The sequence below is a fragment of the Hemibagrus wyckioides genome, linkage group LG09, assembly GCF_019097595.1.
Source record: "Hemibagrus wyckioides isolate EC202008001 linkage group LG09, SWU_Hwy_1.0, whole genome shotgun sequence".
Classification (NCBI taxonomy): Eukaryota; Metazoa; Chordata; class Actinopteri; order Siluriformes; family Bagridae; genus Hemibagrus; species Hemibagrus wyckioides.
In genome coordinates, this window is record NC_080718.1 from 3373273 (window position 1) to 3392168 (window position 18896).

At 39.1% G+C, this 18896-nt stretch overlaps 1 protein-coding gene across 1 annotated transcript; it reads right to left on the reverse strand.

Moving 5' to 3' along the window:
* Nucleotides 1-4083: 4083 nt before the first annotated feature.
* col10a1a (collagen, type X, alpha 1a) lies at nt 4084-9189 on the reverse strand. Its single transcript, XM_058398344.1, has 3 exons — nt 9052-9189; nt 8631-8760; nt 4084-6481 (listed from the first exon to the last, which is right to left on the reverse strand). Exons 2-3 carry the CDS (start codon nt 8743-8745, stop codon nt 4641-4643), a joined length of 1956 nt encoding a protein of 651 aa, XP_058254327.1. The 5' UTR covers nt 8746-8760; nt 9052-9189; the 3' UTR covers nt 4084-4640.
* Nucleotides 9190-18896: the final 9707 nt, after the last annotated feature.

The following is an 18896-nucleotide window of genomic DNA, read 5'->3' on the forward strand; positions in this document are numbered from 1 at the left end:
TTTTTTAAGTAAACAACTTGAAGTCATGTACATTGTGTATTTTTAAAGTCAAGTCAAGAAGCTTTTATTGTCATTTCAACCCTATATAGCTGACACAGTAAACAGTGAAATGAGACGAGGTTTCTCCAGGACCCTGGTGTGACATAAAACATAGAGCTAAGGACAGAAAGTAAACTGTCCTAGCCATATAAAGTGCAACGTGTGCAAACCGTGCGAGACAAGAACACAATACAGGACACATTATAGACAAAATAGCACTGACCGCTATACATTCTGTATATGTTATACAGTACAATGTGCTAAATTGGAGAACTGTAAACAAGGCGGTTCTTGTAAACATATGAACTTCTGTATAGTTAGTGGCGGTTTGGAATGTGTGCAAAAACAGCATGTAAGCAGTTATAATATGGGTGGAGTTACAGACATGTATGTGTTTGAGTCTTGAGTTCAGAAAAGATCAGTTCACACAGTTGTTAGTTTGGTACGGTTCTGTTCTGGGTGTTAAGGAGCCTGATGGCTTGAGGGAAGAAACTGTTACTCAGTCTGGTTGTAAGGGCCTGAATGCTTCGGTACCTTTTTCTAGACGATAGGAGGGTGAAGAGTGTGTGTGAGGGGTGTGTGGGGTCATCTACAATGCTACGAGTAAGTCTTAAATCGTGCAAGGTTTTTTAGATTTTTTATTCTTTCATAGTATTGATTAAATCCATCTATTGCTGGACCGCAACATACCCTTTCTGGAACTTATGCCTAATAAAGGTGTTTTGATTAATTTTCCATAGCAGCAGCTCTGACAATAAATCCACCTGGACAAGTTTATCACGAATAATGCGCTCGTTCTAATATGCTATCGCTTTTGCAGGGATAACTCAGTCACATGGACTTGTATGGTGAATGCTCCATAATCTAAAAAAAATTTCCATCAGCGCTTTTTTGAGCACTCTGAGGCAAAATTATACCCTTTACCTTTTCCTCTGTGGGGAAATCTATGAAGGGAGGAAGTTATGTTTAGAGGTTTCCTATTAACAAGCTGCATTTTCTTCAAATGAAAACTGAAATAAAAATGAAGGGAGACTGATGAGGGAACAAGAACTTGTATGCTTGTTCCATGGCATTAAACGTAACTATAAATGGATAAAAACTACAATTTCTCTTTAATAAAACAAATCATTTCTGTGGTGTATGAGTACTAATTGAAAAATAATTGCTTCTCAGTGTGCTAACAGTAACTCCACATCACGACAGGCCACATTACACACCAGCACGTCACCATCATATTTTCCAATAACAGCACATCCAGGAGTGGTTTATTCCTCACATAGAAACGGATTTGCTTCCCACAACCAAATTAACCACAACTGGATATGTGTTTGATTTCATTTAAGATACACACAAACCATAGACTATTTATAAATACTGTGATGTAGGTATCTAACGATTCTATGCACTACAGCACCACCATGTGGTCCACACGGTGAAACTGAACGGATTCAGATCCTGGATTTAAATCCAGCACCTTATTTCTATAAGCCATTAAAAGTCTAAAAACTGGGCCAACTTTTCTAGTTATGTCATAATCACAACTGAAAAGAAACAGCTTTAGTGAATGATGGCTTTTAACACAGTTTCATTTCTATTTCTTTATTTGGTGGCCAAAAAAAAAAAATCAATTGTAATCACAAGAGCTGTTAAAGGAGCTGAGAAATGAATAGATAGAACATTTCCAACAAGGCCTTGTGGGTCAAAGTAAAACCTGTATCTACAAATAATTTCAAGCACTACGGGATATCCTGAATGAATTCATCTCATACACATGAAGCTTTCTTCTTTTGATCAAAATCAGTGTTTCTTAACCAGGCTATTATCTTTAAGGTAACCTCCACTCATGCTGAAAACTTTAGTACCCTTGTGGCTCTAGTGTGTCGGTTAATGCTGACGACACAGAGGACCTTATAAGTGAAGTGGAGTTTAACATCCTGAGCCATAAACGCCAACAGCTTCTTTTCTCACCTCCATCGCACATTAATGGCTGCAAACTCAACGATCCAGAATGCAATGCAGCTATATGATGTAGTCCAGCTGTTAGGGCAGAGATTTGGATTAGGAATTTATTGATCAAGCTTTGTTTCAGATGAGCAGAGTGTACAGTTAAGAGAGCTGGACAGGCCAAAGGACTCAATCACCGCTGCTTTAAGTAGACATAAAGTGCGGGCTAAATCTCTCTGGTGCCAGAATTAGCAGGTCATCCATCAGCTGGCATTGTGGGTAATGTCGGAAATCCTTTAACCAAACTGAACAAGTTAATGAAAGATGTTCAAGCTAAAAATTAATGTAGCATTTATGGAGACTCCTTCCATAAAGGTTAAATAGGCTTCTCCTCACAGAAAACCTCACCACAGTTACAATTACATGTTCTTTGTTAATAACAAGGTTTTGTGTGTGTGTGTGTGTGTGTGTGTTTTGCAACTCTTCATTACTGAACCCATTTAGATGAACTCGTGTTATAAAAAAATAATTCACAAATATTATATATATTTTATAATATTTCTATATTTTTAAACTTCTCTGAAATGGTAACCCTGGATGTTTCAGTGTTTTATTGTTAAGAGTTTTCCTTTGCTTTAACACACCCAGTTCAACCAGATAATTAAGTGATTTTTTTTGTCTCTGGCACAAATCCTGTGTGTTCCTGTGAGGAAGGAAAACAGAATCCTGCCCCGTCCATGGGTCATCTTGGACTGAAGTTTGTGACTCCTGTTGGCTGACATTTCAGATGTATTTTTTCCCCTCCTTATTTCCTTATTAAAGTGTTCCATAGTGAGATAATTTAGGGTTTACTTTTGGAGTCCATAAAACAAACGTTTAAGCCGATGTGCTGATATGTCACCAGAATAGTATTTTCCTGTAGAAAACCTAAACCTTAACCCAAGCAATGACAACAGACACCACTGCAATGTTTTTAGATTTCCCACAGCAGTTAAAGACATTTTTACACCATACCATTTCTACACTCCCAGATTAACCCTACATCTCAGCTGGAGACCACAAGTAGGGTGTGTTTTCACCCAATATTCCTGTTCCGAGTTTGTGCACTAAACGTGCCTTCTGGATGCTAACCTAAGGTCATCTCATGCTTGTGGCTTTCGCTTTGTTTGGCTGGTACTCCTACAAGGATGAAAATGAAAATCTTTGGTTGCCCCACATTGGAACACCTCTACCTTTAAATTCCTCACACCCCCAGGGTCCTTCGACTCAGCCACATGATGGCAGTGCATTAAGGTTCCTGTGGCTTGTGGTTGCCACTTGCTTGGTTAAACTCCACCCAGCAGCTTCTATTTGACGGTCTGACTGACCAATAACTTTTTTTTAACTTGCGTACCACGGGACACTCCCCACATCTCTCTAAATATTTGGACTATTTACATACACTCAACCCAGAGCAAGAAATATATTGTGTAAACTATGACCTACACCTACAGACAGTTAACTCTGACCAGGTATTTGAGTTCTGGTAAATGTTAAAAGCTGAACAAAATGTTGAAAATATTGGATTTTGCATGCAATAACAATAAAGAACTAACTTGGCAATTGTAAGTGTAGATATTAGGTCTGTTTTTCTTAGTTTGTTCATTCCTTTTCAGGGAAAAGTGCTTTCAGGGTCACAGATCCAAAACCAATCATCACAGGAACCCTGGACATGAGCTAGGAATACACCCTAGATAGTCCACCAGTGCATCAAAGGGCACCATGCACACACAGCTTCACACATAGGAGCATTTTTTAAAGTAGCCAATCTACGTACTGACATTACCAGAGGAACCCATAGGAAAACCCTTGAAGGAAGGACCCTTGAAGCTGTTAAGTGCCAATGCTACCTTGCCTCAGTATTTAAAAGGTGTAAATGCTGCATAATGCTGCCACAACCATAAAAAAAAAAAATATATTTGCTGCTGGATTACTTTTATTTATTTTTTTATTTTTAATAGAATGTATTTTTAGCTTCATGTGCTGCAACACCTTATTTGTGGGTATGATAGCAAGTCAAATCTCCAACACACACACACACACACACACAAAAAAAACAAATATCTTTAAGACAGTTTATTTTCATCATTATGGTTTACAAAGTACAGTTACATTTTAAGGCATAACATTTGGAATTGCTTTTGCTTTGGATGTCTTGTACATTTTTTTAATAATCTGTACGATATTTCACAATGTTTAAATCAGAAACAAACATCAGGAACATCATTCTTTGAGTGTATTTGTTAAGAAAACATTACCAAAAACAAGGTTTAAAAAAAAAAAATAATATTAAAATTTTAATCACCCTTTCGAATTAGAAAATATAAAAAGAAAAAGAACAAAAGAACAAAAATTGTCAGGACATTTAATAATTATTAAACTTCACATACTTTCTCCACTCAAATCCAATAAAGATGACTGTTTATGCATTTAACTGCCTTTATGTCCCTGATAGCCTGTTACATAAATTAGGTCCTTCTTTTTGGCACCCACTGCTTGGGATTTTCAAGTCAAGATACTTCTATTTCTCAAAACCAAAGAACAACCTGTTTGGACATTTTTGTTGCTTGAGAAATAGTAAGAATGTTTAGAAGTTATGGTATGGTTGGATAACTGCATCACGTAGAAGCAATCAGGAAACCACTGAAGGAGCAGTGGACATTATCAGCAGCAAAGACACCGTTTGCCTCATCATCAGGGATCTGGACATAAACGGTGTCCTGCTCATTGAGTTGAAGGACAGCACTACCAGACATCTGGTCCAGGAAGCCCTTGTTGTACTCATCATAAGTGAACATAATTGGGTCTTCATTTTTGTACAGTGCCACCAGAGCATTAGCTCCATTCACATGCATGCTGTATGCAAAATAATACACTCCAGGAATCTGGCAAGTAAAGATACCAGTCTCAGGGTCATAGTGATTCTCAGCATTGTAGACAATTTGTTCAAACTTAATAGGGCTACCAGCTGGAGGATAAGGTGTCATAGTTAAGGCAGTAAAAGCAGACATTGGGGTCTTGACAAAAGGTTCCTTCACAAAGGTTCCCTTAGTTTCTGCAATAATAACCTCACCGGGTGGACCAGGTGGGCCAGGAGGGCCAGCTGGTCCACTTTCACCAGGAGCACCATCTGATCCAGGAAGTCCTGGTGGACCTTGTGGTCCAGGAATTCCTTTAGCAGCAAGACCTGCAGGGCCAGGTGCACCAGGAAGACCAGGGTGACCTTTAGCTCCTGGTGCACCTGGTGGACCAGATGGACCAGTAGGTCCTCTTGTACCTGTGGCACCTGCAGGCCCTGTTTCACCAGCTGGTCCAGCATTTCCTGTATGGCCCTTAGGTCCAACAGGACCAGTTGCTCCTGGAGCACCAGTTGCACCTGCCTCACCAGTCTCTCCTTTGCTACCTGGAGCACCTGTGGCTCCCCTTGGGCCCTGTGGGCCTGGTGAACCTGGATAGCCTGATTTGCCCTCAGGTCCCTGTGGCCCTTGATCTCCCTTATGTCCCTTAAAGCCTTGAGGTCCCATTGGACCTGATTCACCTTTTTCACCTGTAGGTCCCTTCTCACCTGGGAAACCTCTTGGACCCTGAGAACCAGCTGGTCCCATTGGGCCAGTTGCGCCTGTGTATCCTGTTGCTCCCCTTGCACCTGGCTCACCTTTCTGACCTGTTGCACCAGTGCTACCTACTGGACCTGTGTCACCTTTCGCACCAGGAGCACCTGGCTTACCATAGCCTGGACTACCAGGAGCACCAGGTGCACCTGTTGCTCCCTGAGGACCTTTAGCGCCTGTAGGGCCTGGCAATCCTGGAGCACCATTATCACCTGGTTTACCTGGCATTCCAACCCCAGGAGCTCCAGTGTGGCCTTTTGGCCCAGCTGGTCCCATAGGACCAGGTGCCCCATCAAGACCAGATGCACCTGGCTTACCTGGCTCACCTGGGTAGCCAGGTTTACCGGGTTTACCAACACCAGGCTGACCGGGTGCGCCTACAGGTCCCATAGGTCCAGTTGCACCAGTTTCACCTGCTGGCCCTTGAATGCCAATACCTCTGTCTCCTTTTTGTCCTGGTGCACCAGGAATACCTGGATGTCCCTTAGCACCTGGTTCTCCTCTTGGTCCATTTGATCCAGGCAAACCAGCTGGTCCAGGTTTGCCAGTGGCAGATAGACCAGCAGGCCCAGGGATACCAGAAGGTCCAGGAGCACCCCTTGGTCCCTGAGGACCAGGTGAACCAGTATCTCCTTTAGGTCCAGGTGCACCATGTGCACCTGGTTTGCCGGGTCCACCTGGAGTGCCTGGCTTTCCAGGTGCTGAGTAGCCAGAAGGTCCAGGTGGGCCAGGTGGGCCCTCAGGCCCTGGCAGTCCAACAGCACTCTCACCAGGGGGTCCGGGAGGTCCAGGAGGTCCAGGTTCACCAGGCTCACCTGGGGCACCTGGTTCTCCAGCTACAGAAACCACTGAAAGAAAAATAAAGGTATTTCAGTGTGTTTCAAATGGACATTTTATTTCTTAGTGCAACAGTCCTAGTCATTTCAACAATTCAGGAGAAGAAATACCTAAGCATATTCTGTTTTAAATTGGTATACTATAGTATATGTCACATATTAGTTTTCCCTGCTCCCAACATAACTGTCTTAATTAATCAGCTAATTTGTTTCAGGGCACATGGAAAACACTAAATTGTGCAGGGACAGGGGGTACCCCAGGGCCAGGGTTGGGGATGTGGATAGCATAAGTAAGGCTTTGTTTAATGTTGTAAGTGCTACCATTTCTTTTTAGAAACACTATGACTAGGCCCATGACTAGGACCTTTCTTTGACCAGAGGATGGTTAAGGAGATCTTTGGCCTATATCTATCTTGGAGAAATTAGACAGGAGGGTCCTTTGACCATGCTAAGCTTGGCATTTGTATTGTATTTGTGAAGACTCTGCATACTTCAAAATTTAATTGCAACTTTTAAATTATGTCTTATCAGGCTTAAAATGCAAAAGAAGTTGCTACTAATTGAATTTGCAATGCTAAATTGATAGAAAGGTTGTCTGATAACATTTATCAACTGATTTCCTCTCCTGGAGCTTGAGAAGAACTTTGCTTGTACATCTGATGAAGGGCATTTTTTCCAAAAATCCTGCTTCTCTGGAAACGTCCATTAATATATCATTTTAATTATGTTTTCCCCATCATTGCAAATAAAGAATAGTAAACAGCAATGCTTGTTATATTTTTTTTTTTATCATTTCAAAGCTTTAAGCGCCACTATTATTACATCTTTATAACGTGCACCAGTAGGATCTCACACTGGATATTCAAGCATATTACAATGACTTTTCCGTACACCCTGCAATAATTCCAGGACACACCAGGTTCACTGAAATATATTAGACAGTATTTATATTGCAGGATGATGAAATTGTGGGCTCATGTTTTGAGGGCGCCTTGATGTGGTCACATCCACTGGTGTGTAAACTGCAGTAGTCCCTGTGTCATTCTGACCAAAACAGCTGTGTGAGGTCTCGCCTGTGACACACCCTGACAAATCACTTTTCAACATGTACAAAATGAGTTCTTGTACAGTTCAAGCTATTCACATAGTCTTAAAGTTACACTTTAGGGCTAATCCACTGCACTGACTCTCTAACACACCATTCGCATTTCATCCAAATCCAAAACTCCAGCATCTAATTTCCAGATTGTGCCTTCATCCTTTAATGCAGTCAGCTTGTTCCTACAGATCAGATCCAACCTGAGTGAATGCACCACACCTGCTTCAGGTAATTAGTCTAGTTAATTGTTCAGCTTCGTTAATTTTACAGCAGGAACAAATTGTTTTAGGAAGGTAGATCTCCAGGAACATATGCAGGTTGGTGATCACATTTGCATATTTATTTATTTATTTATTTATTTATTTATTTATTTATTTATTTAATTCACTACTACTACAACCTGTAGTCTTACAAATAGAACATCATCATCATCATCATTAGTAGTAGTAGTAGTAGTATTTAAATATATTTTATGTATGTCAGATATTCTGTGATTCCTGTTGCAAAGCTAGTTAAGTGTCAGGGACAGAATATTCACCAAAACCCTGAAAAAGTTTAACAAAAAATATGCAAACAAAAGAAAACAGAAAAGAAAATAGTTCATAGTGTTCATTATTGTTCTAACTTCTTTTCATTTAAATGTTAGAGCACAAAAACTGCAGAGAATCCTCATGGATAGAACAGATAATGCATGGGCCTGTTGGTCCGAATTGTATTTTCTTTAAATATGCAACATTAAGTTGTTTTTAAAAAATTGCCCTTTGTGTTACTTTAGCATGTTTTATTTTAATTTTATTCTATTGAGTAAAATGCAATGCAGTTGCTAGAAGTAATGTATGAAGTAAAGCTTAGAACATGAAGCCTGTGCCAATGTTACATCCAGTAGGCAAGACGCCTCTCATCATTGGACGAATTAGTGCATCGCTGTAACCAATCACTGCAATGAACACACAACTTGAACTCCAAAATGTCCCATGCTTGTTTTTTGTTAGCTGACTGTATGAGTTTATGTCTCATCTAACATAAACTAAAAAGCCTAGAATCTACAAAAAGGAACCTTACCATGACTTTTCACGGCATATGGAGCCTTCACCACTTTCTTCACCATATATCTCTCGCCATGGCCGGCAACCAGGGCCACCAGGAGAAGGAGAATGCTTGCTACTCGTAGGTCCATTTTCTGAGGTTAAATCTGTGTGTTGACAGAGTAGATTTGAGTTAGATGGAGATGAGAAATGACTGAAATTCTTCTAAGCAAAATAACACAATGATATTTTGGATATTTTGAAAAATCCTTCAAGAAGTTTTAAAAACTATTGTCAAAGTATAGACCGATATAATGGTTTTTTATAGAATCTACCATCAGTTTCTTAAAGTCAGGCTCACTTAAGAAATTAGAGAGAAAGAGATAGAGAGAGAGACAGCGAGATAGAGAGAGAGAGAGAGAGAGAGAGAGAGAGAGAGAGGTATACATGATACATACTGGCATGCTTGGGTTCCAAATAAATAAAGTCAGCACCACTGCAGCTCCCACTGCTGTATATCCTCTTGGTTTGAGCACCTTAGAGCATCTGCTGCTCTCCTGCACAACGATCAGGGTTTTTATACTGTATGTGGCCCATGTCTCATTAAAAAGCACCCACCACACGAGTCCCTCCTCCTCAGCTCCACTGTAATTAAGAGACAGATCTGCCCAATCTCGGCATGGCACTTCACGATGCCTGTTTGCTTCTAAGACCCGTGATTAGTTTCCACTTATTACTAAAAAGGATTCAAGTCAGAAATATCTTTTAAGAAAGATACATATAGTGGGTAAAGTTCATACAATCTTTATTTTTTGTTTGTCTATTATTCTACATTTTAACTTTTTTTTTCATAATTAAGTTGCAAATAAGATATAGATATAAATATAGAAAAGACATAAGAGACATAAAAGACAATCAGAGACATAAGAGACATGAAAGACAATGTTTCCAAAAACCACCAAAAAGTATTTTATTGCATGACTTTCATTCAAACCGGGGGTTTTTTTGCAGAAATTTCTCTAATAATTTATAATTTGCATGTTTGTTTTTTTAGCAGATAGAAATGTTTCTGTAGATTCTGTATATTTGCATTAAATATATATTTTGCATTAAATATATTTAAAGCTCCTTTTTGCATATTATATCTGAAGTGGGGAATATATATATATATATATATACATACACACCTTTCATCTCTATTGACTGTCTGGTCTACTTCATATCCCCCCAAACACAAGTAGGCAAATAAAAACACGAAGGTTTTGAGGTGGCAGAAGCGGTGTCTGACTTTGCCTTTCGTTTCACTTTGCAACAATCACGTTTAAACTTAATAAAACTCGCTGACCATCAGTCAACACACACCGCTTTCTTTCCTTTCCCTTCTTGGACAACACTTTGCTCGGTTTGTGTGGATGGGGTATAGTGAGGCCTTCATTAAATCAGCTATTTTAGGCTTAGTAGTTTATAGTGCCGTACTTGTGTATTTTTAAAAGTGCTTCTCCCAAGAAGCAGCTAGTAAAAGATATAAACAGGTTGTCTGGAACATACATCTGCCTTTGACTGTGGTGTAAGGAGGTTGTATTACAGATAGCCACCAGGGGGCAGACTTTAAGAGCGTGAAATCGCTTCGAATTTGACAGGATATTCATCATCAGGGGTTTGTTGCAGAGATTTTTTTTATGGAGCTTTATTCCAGTCATATTTTATCACCTTTCAAGCGCACACTTGACTTGACTTGCATGCCTTTTGAAACTGTAACACACACACACAAAATGATCATGACAAGAAGAGTGTAAATCTTCTCACAGCTAATGACACCTGTAAAGCTTTCTGAGGTTGAAACTTCATCTGCATCTATACTGTCTTTTTTTGTATCCTGGGTGATGAAGTGGAAAGATCTTCCACAGGGTGTGTGGAAGTTCCCTGTTCTTCAAATGATGGAGAATTTCTGTCACACAGAGTATTATTAACCACCCCCCTAGACACGAATCTCGTTTCAGCATCCACAATTTTCAGAATTAGACTCAATCAAGTGTAATTTTCCAAAATGCTGTCTCAACATACCTTGTAGTTATGTAACATAAATAGACTCATAAGTATTGTTCGAGCTTGCTCTGCCTGAGCTCACAGACTTTATTTTGCACACTGTAGTATCAATGAGACAGGGTATTTTATAGAGACAGGCCTGGAATTATATTGGGCATTGAGTACATGATTACAACTCTCACTGTCAATTCCTGATTTCTTATGAATATGGGAGTTATTTATTTTTTTTCACTTTGCTCTTGCGTGTGAATCTATTGTGCATTGCTTGTGCCATCTCTGCTTGCAAACCTGCTTCTTTTCAACTATCTTTGTGTTTACAACCCACAACGGAGGTTTGAGACTCAAAATGCTACTAACATTTAGTTTAATGATAGAGCAGAACCGGGTGGAGTCTGGCGCTTTTTTTTTTTTTTTTTTTTAATGTTTGTTGCTTCATTTTGTGAAAAGCTGTGAAAAGAAAACAGAAGTAAACAGCTTGTTTTCCTCTAAGCAAAATGAATTAACATACTTTCTTTGGAACGCAGCAGATGGACGACGTGGATGGATTAGCACTTCGTTTTTAATCAAGCGAGCTATCTGCTATTAAAATTAATGTATTTAGATATGGTGAAAAAAGTAAGTAGATATTTTGAGCGCTTTGCAGTTTTGAACCTAGAAGTCTAAATAAGCAAAATGTGTAGTTAGGAGTGCTGTATGTGGATGTGCTGAAGTCATTACTGTTCTCGAGCTCTTTGTTGTGGTTGCTGTCCTCTTTTATAATAACCATTAGAGGTCACAGTAATTGTCAGCATAGATGTGCGAGTTTACTGCATGCTATCTGAAGTTATCACATCAGGGCCGTAAATGTGAGTCAGACACCAGTATGAAGTAACATGGCATATGTTTACTCATTTAAAACGAAATGTCTGGGTTAAAAAGTGCCCCAATGCTGGAGGACGATATACTGGTACGAGTTATCGTGATAAAGAACCCAGATAACAAATGAGCGCTGGTTTATTACCAGCCCGCATACCACCGTGGAATGACAACCTTGTTGAAACCATATTTCCGGCATGTAACGGACCAAAATTTGCAGTTGGGACACTTTTGGCCCAAAATGAAAATACTGCCGAATCGTTAGACATGGTTGGTTGCATTTGGGAGCTTTTTGGCTTAAGTTACAAATTCCACACAAACCTTGAATCTGCTGGCTCACAATAAACTTGGTATTGAGACAACTGACTCTAATGCATTCAAGAATTTTAAACCGCTAAGGATTTTCTGGTCGTCTGTCTGAGGGAACACTTTTAAATTTATTTTGGAGAGTGTTTCCCTATCAGGAAGGGTTCTCCCAGGCAAACATTCATTTAGAGGTTCTGGATTTTTGTGAAATTATGGGCACTTGCTGTGGTAATACCAAATGTTTTCTGGGCTAAAGGTTTTCTGGAATTTATTACCTGAGCCCAAAAAATGACCACCAACCCTGTCGATGACTTTTTACAGCCTTTTAAATTTTGGTCTATTTGCCTGGTCTAATACTTTCTCATCAAAGTTATTACAGAAAATTAATTCAAAAGACTCTAATGTGCATTAAACCTTAAACCTGGCCACTTTTGTCCACAATACATTTGGTATTACCACAACTGACATTTATATCTTCATGAATCTAGAACCTTTAAGGGTTTTCTGGTTGACTCTCTAAGAGAACTCTGAAAGGTTCTTAGAGGTTCTATATAGAAATTTACACCAGAGTTTTACTAGTTTGGAGGGGTTCTTCTAAAAAGAAAACCATTACATGGTTAAAGGTTTTAGAATAGTGGGGTCAGAAAATTAAGGTCAGTGGTGGTAATGGCAAAAGTATGGGGTGTCAAAAGTGGCCAGGTTTAAGGTTTGTGTAGTTACCTGACATCAGAAATTCCCAAATGCAACCAGCCTGCCTGAAATACCTTCTCATCATGGTCCACAAACCTCAACACTGAAACTCAACTGACTCTTATGTACCTTATGGCCACTTTTGTCCACAATAAATTTGGTATTACCACAACTGGCAATTATATCTTCATGAATCTAGAACCTTTAAGGGTTTTCTGGTTGACTCTTAAAGAACTCTTAAAGGTTGTTGATTCATAGGCACATAATGGACACCAAATGTTTTACACGAGAGTTTTACTTATTGGGATGAGTTCTCCTAAAAAGGCAACCAGAAAACCATTACTTGGTTTAAGGTTTTAGATCAATGGGGTCAGAAAATTAGGGTAGTGGATTGGGGGTACCTGACACCAAAAATGACCAAACACAACCAACAATATCTATATGCTTCTACAGTATATCAGTTGGACAGAACTGTACATTTTGGTATATGAACTGCCTGAATTCTCAACATGGTCCACAAATTACTTGCCAACACAACTCAACTGACCCTTAAACATTAAATGGTTAAATCTGGCCCACGATACATTTGGCTGTCTATTTAAGGGAGCCATTGCAGGTTCTATGTAGAACCCTATAACAAAGATTCAGTTAAATGGTTAAGGATTCTAGACTGGGACAGTGTCATTTGTGGTAACACCAAATTCAGATTTTCCAAATTTCTGAACAGGAAGGGTTCCAAGTAAAAGCCTTTTGGGAAGTTAAGAACATTCAACATCAACATGTTTCTTACTCCCCATAATTCTACATAATCAAGTCATTTAATAATTACATTGCTGATGCATATTTAGTGTTGAATGCTAGGAAAATGTCAAATAAATGACACAAGTGGTAGCATTCCGCAGACCTTGGTTGGTTGATGATTCATTCCAAGTAACGTTATTGCTAATTTGTATTGAAAGTGGTAAAAATGGTAGAAATTAAATTAAACTGAATGAATTAAATCCCTGTAATACCCCCCCAAAATAGCCTTAAATTAAAGACTTGTTTAAGGCTGTTGTGCTGTGTAAGCGACTTTAAAAATGTAATTAGGTAAGCTACAATTAAAGCTTCATTAAAGTTATTCCTCAGAGAAGCTACACAATCACAAGTAGTTTTACAGTGAAGCAAGATCGAAGATCAAATCGAAGCTAATCATTCTTATTCAAATTAATAAAAATGTGTCAAGAAATACCCCAAAGTCTAAGCACTAAAAAATGGCCTCTGTCTCAGGAAGGCTCTCATTCGTCTGCAATCATTCCACAGAATCCTGAAAATACCAATTACCACTATGGTCAAGGTTTCTTTCTATTCTTATAGAAAGTAGTCTAGCATTAGTCATCCGTGCTTCATGCAACAGGAATAAAAGCATCGTTGGGTGACACTGTACATGCTTAGACTGATCCCTGAACCTCTGATTGCAGCAATTATTCATTTTTAAAATTTATTTAAATGATTACTAGGTCCGGACCACTGACAAATCACATTAGCACTATATTTAAACTCTGGGAAAACACATTATATAAACGGTGTATTTCTTTCCTAACCAGTGTATGATTTGAGCTATGCCTGGAAAACCAAATCACTCATGCTAATTTTGTATTTCAGGACCCAAGCATAGATATTTCTGGTTTTTGTCTGCCGGTAAGCAGTGATCTCCCACACCCAAGAAGAGAACAAGTTGTAATTGCTGGTTAATGCAAGACGCAGAGAGTATGTGCTAAAGATATCTCATCTAGATTGGGAAACAAATTTAAGCTTTCAATAAACTCACTCCACCACTAAGAGCCGGTTTGAGTTTTATGAATGGAAGGGTGCATGGTCCCCTCTCAAACTGATTGTTGGGGAAATTACAGGGTCGTATCTAGAAATGTATCAGGAAGTGAAGCTGTCTCAGGGGTGGGATTCATGAGGAGAGGATGTGTAACCCCTAATGTCGTTCTTATTATATTTAGTCATGCATCATGGGGAAATTGATAACCATGGAACGTGCGGTGACACTCGGGTTGTGCACTAACTCACACACTAACTGTGCATGTAGTCGTTTACTCAGTAATGACTGTTTGGTTGAAAGCTGAAGAACCAAAACACAGGGGCAATCAGGAAAAAAAATGAGAATTGCTGAGCAAACAGACAGACTGATGTTAATGAGGCGACTGTGAAAAGTCAGATCATTTTAAAACCTTCTATAAACCAAGCAGTACCCAGATACGATACGTTGCAAGATACTATTCTGGAGGAGATGACCATTTTAAGGTACTTTCTTTACAGGCTATCAGGAACTAAATGAAAATTGCTGAGCAAACAAACAGACCGATGTTAATGAGGCAATTGTGAAAAGTATCATTTTCAAACCTTCTATAAACAAAGGTGTGCCTAGATATGATACCATATGATTCTGGAAGTGTTGACCATTAAAACGTACTTAGCTTAAAGGTCAGGTGTCTATTCTTTGGTAAAACAGCGCTTTGCCATATTTCCTCCTCTTCATTTTATGAAAAATGACAAGCCGTTTAAATTGAAACTAAATAAACCTGTGTAATAATTTGAAGGTTCTCTGGCTACCTAGATGAGAGGATATGGAAAAGAAAGAAAGCCTTTATATATCAGTTATACATTACAGTGAAATTGTTTCCTCTGGACATTCTAGCTCACTAGGGGTCAGAGCAAAATGTCGACCATTAAGGGCAACAGCTTAAACCCCCAAGCAGCAACTTAGAGCCTCAGCAACTTGGAGTCTTAACAATTTAGCCACCACTACCCCTCTCAAACCAACAATCTTTGGCTTGGGATAATAACCCCCTCCCCAGAGGCATTCGCCTCAAAGGGCAGAATAGGTTCTGGATGCTTAAGGATAGGCTCCATGGTAAAGCCTTGTTTCAGGGCTGCAAAGGACTGATCCATCCAAGTTTCTTAGATTATCCTTTATATGAATGATGTGAGGTGCATCAAACTAAAGTAATCTTTCCTACTGGTACAAGTTAAACCCTAAGAATCACTGTAGATCTTTGAAACTATGGGGAGTGGACTAATCTGTAACTGTTTAGACCTTAGCATTAACCATGGGGTTGTGGTAAATTAGTGGTTAAGGCATTTGACAACTGATTGGAAAGTTGTGAGTTTGAATCCCAGGTCCACCAAGCTGCCACTGCTGCTGGGCCCCTGAGCAAGACCCTTAACCCTCAAGTGCATAGTTGTAGGGAATCTAAGTATAAGAGTATATCATCAATGTAAACAATTCTACAGTCCAAATGGCATTACCAAGTATTCATATATCCTGAGATTGTGTTGAATATCATTTTCCACTCATCTCTTTCAAGTTGTAAACACTATGAAGGTCAAATTGCTGAAAATCGTGGTTGTTCTTAGTTTCTCCAAGGCTGGAGGCACCAGGCTTTGTAATTCAGCTTTTTAATTCATTTATTTAAGGGATCACTGGGTCTGGACCTTTGACAATTGTTAGCACTTTATATTTACTTTATATTAACCCAGGAAACACGTTATATAAACAGTGTATTTCTTTTCTGACCAGTGATTTGAGCTATGTCTGAAAAACCAAATCACAGATGAATAAAAAAACAGCTTTTGGAGCTGGATAGTGATTGTGATGGAATGGTTTAGATTTACTAATATTGTTTGCTAACTACACAACCTTCAACAGCCTGAAACTTCATGTCATCTGCAAAATCTTCTAACAAGCCCAGATATATAGATACACTATATTGCCAAAAGTTTTGGGACACCTGCCTTTATATGCACATGAATGTAATATGGAGTTGTCCCGCCCTTTGCAGCTATAACAGCTTCAACCTTTTCGGGGAAGGCTTTCCACAAGGTTTAGGAGTGTGTTTATGGGAATTTTTGGCTATTCCTTTAGAAGCACATTTGTGAGGTCAGGCACTGATGTTGGGCGAGAAGGGCAGTCTCCACTGTAATTCATCCCAAAGGTGTTCTGTTGGGTTGAGGTCAGGACTGTTGTGCAGGCCAGTCAAGTTCCTCCACACCAAATTCTTTGTGCACTGGTGGTCATGTTGGAACAGGAAGGGACCATCCCCAAACTGTTCCCACAAATTTGGAGCATGAAATTGCCCAAAATGAGTTCCTTTCATTGGAACTAAGGGGCCAAGCCCAACCCCTGAAAAACAACACCTGAATTTAATGATTTGGAGGGGTTTCCTAAAACATTTTGTAATATAGATAGATAGATAGATAGATAGATAGATAGATAGATAGATAGATAGATAGATAGATAGATAGATAGATAGATAGATAGATAGATAGAATTGAATCTCGCTCAGCACAAAGCTACTTTCTATTTCAGTTGGATTAAGAATATGAACATGTGTGAAACACAATCTGGCAACCCTGCTAGAATGCATGCCTTTAATTGAAGTAAGTGGAATGTTTAACAGTGTAGTATGCCACAGTTTTAAACTTCAGTAAAAGGAAAGCAAATAGTTTGTGGCTTCAAAACATCTGTGGACTTTCTTTTAAAAGACAAAAGCAGCTATGTCAATGAGCTCAGCCAAGTAAATGATATTTATACTTGCTATGTGGATAGATAGATAGCTAGATAGCTAGCTAGCTAGCTAGATAGATAGATAGATAGATAGATAGATAGATAGATAGATAGATAGATAGATAGATAGATAGATAGATAGATAGATAGCTTCATGGTCATTCCTCTTTCCACCACCTCCATGGTCTACAAACACCAAAACATATGTGCCTAAACTCCAGAGAACTTTCCAGACAGATGTCCACATTTAGTGAGTGCAATTGCCCCATTAATACAAATTGTGTTTCTTTTTCGGAAACCACAATTGCCTTTCCAGAAGTGAGACTTCCCCTGACAGACAGGTTGCTGGAATATGTAGTGAGTTAATACTGAGGGCAAGAAGAGATGGTTATAGACTGTGCTAATCTGAGATCGTGGCATTGTACAATCCAGTGAAGAAAAGCCTTTCGGAGTTTTGATTTATCTCTGCAGTTTCACTTTGTGCTAGTGTTGCACTTCAGTAACCACAGCTGAATATGTGTTCGCCATTTCGGATCCACAATTAAGACTTTCCCTTTCTCGGCACATGATAATTAGAACGTCATTTCTGAGCTTGCGCTGTCTTCTATACCAGTGATAGCAGTTATGGTTTTGGTTAATCTCAACAAGCCATTTTTGGAATTGACCTTAGATTTGATATACGACTGCATGCATCTATTTTAGCGCTAGATGGGTTTAATTACCATAACAGCAGTCTCAGCAGTTTTAGATCTAAAGGTCAACCAATCGTTGATTTTCATAAAAAGGGTTGTTTCAACAAACCCTGTTTTTTTAGTGGACCATCCAAAGCTAATCTTTTTAACAAATAAAGGATTTTGTACAAATATTGTCAGAAGCATAGGGAGTCCAAGAATCAAATCAGAATTGGGTGTGTGGGTCTCTGCTGTCAATCAAATTAACCCTAATCAATCACAAGCATCTGTAAGCTCATTTCAGCTTCCCTATGACGTCACATGAGCAGAAACTTGATATATTAGATCAGACGTGTCCAGTCTGATCTGCAAAGATCTAGTGTGGATGCAAGTTTTCATTCCAATCAAGTAGGTAAAATTGTATCCTCCTGATATTAGGGGTTATTACGTGTAGATTTATGATCTACAATCCCAATTTCAACCTCCAGTTGAAAGCAGGACAAAGATGAGCTGATTTATTTCTGCCAGTTTGGGTGAGTTTATATTACGAACTGTCTCTTTAAACAATCTTCTTGTTTTTCTGTTGTCATTCTGTGTGTATGAGTCAGGCACATTTAGAGTCTTGTAGCCGTACATCAGAAGCATCTCTGGGTTTTGGCGGAACTTCAGCTATTTGTACTGATGTGTTTATAAATTCAAAAGAGGCCATTTTGTGGCCATATGGAGGGGTTTTGTGGGTCAATGTGAGTAAATAAGGAAACTCAAACAATTTACTAGGATATTCCTCCCAGCAGTTTTGGCCCTCTGCCTTTTTTTTTTAGTTACATTTGGTAGGTGTTCAACAATTGGTGGTAGAAATAAAAACTCCAGACTTCCTGTGTTATGCACATTCCGAATGAAAACAGACAATTGCAGACAAATCGCCTTTAAAACATTTTCTCGCTCTGTTTCATTTTCGGCACCTCAAAGCGTTCGGGCTCAAAATACATCCTCGCAGTAACAGAGAATTCTTTGTGTTTATCCGTTCACAGGCCAAACCAATGGGGTTCGTTCCAAACACCTTCAACAAGTTTAGATTTCTGCCTCCCTCTTAACCACTTAAGAGAATTAAACCACTCTCGTGTTTAAGTTCCTTTCAAAACACTTCAGCCACACTGAACCAAAAAATCAATCAGGATAT

Excerpts from the sequence above, each read along its gene's own strand:
- col10a1a (XM_058398344.1), bottom strand. The coding sequence starts at position 8,745 with ATGGACCTACGAGTAGCAAGCATTCTCCTTCTCCTGGTGGCCCTGGTT. Across the intron at positions 6,482-8,630 it reads ATATGCCGTGAAAAGTCATG|TGGTTTCTGTAGCTGGAGAA; the intron begins GTAAGGTTCCTT and ends TTTTTCTTTCAG.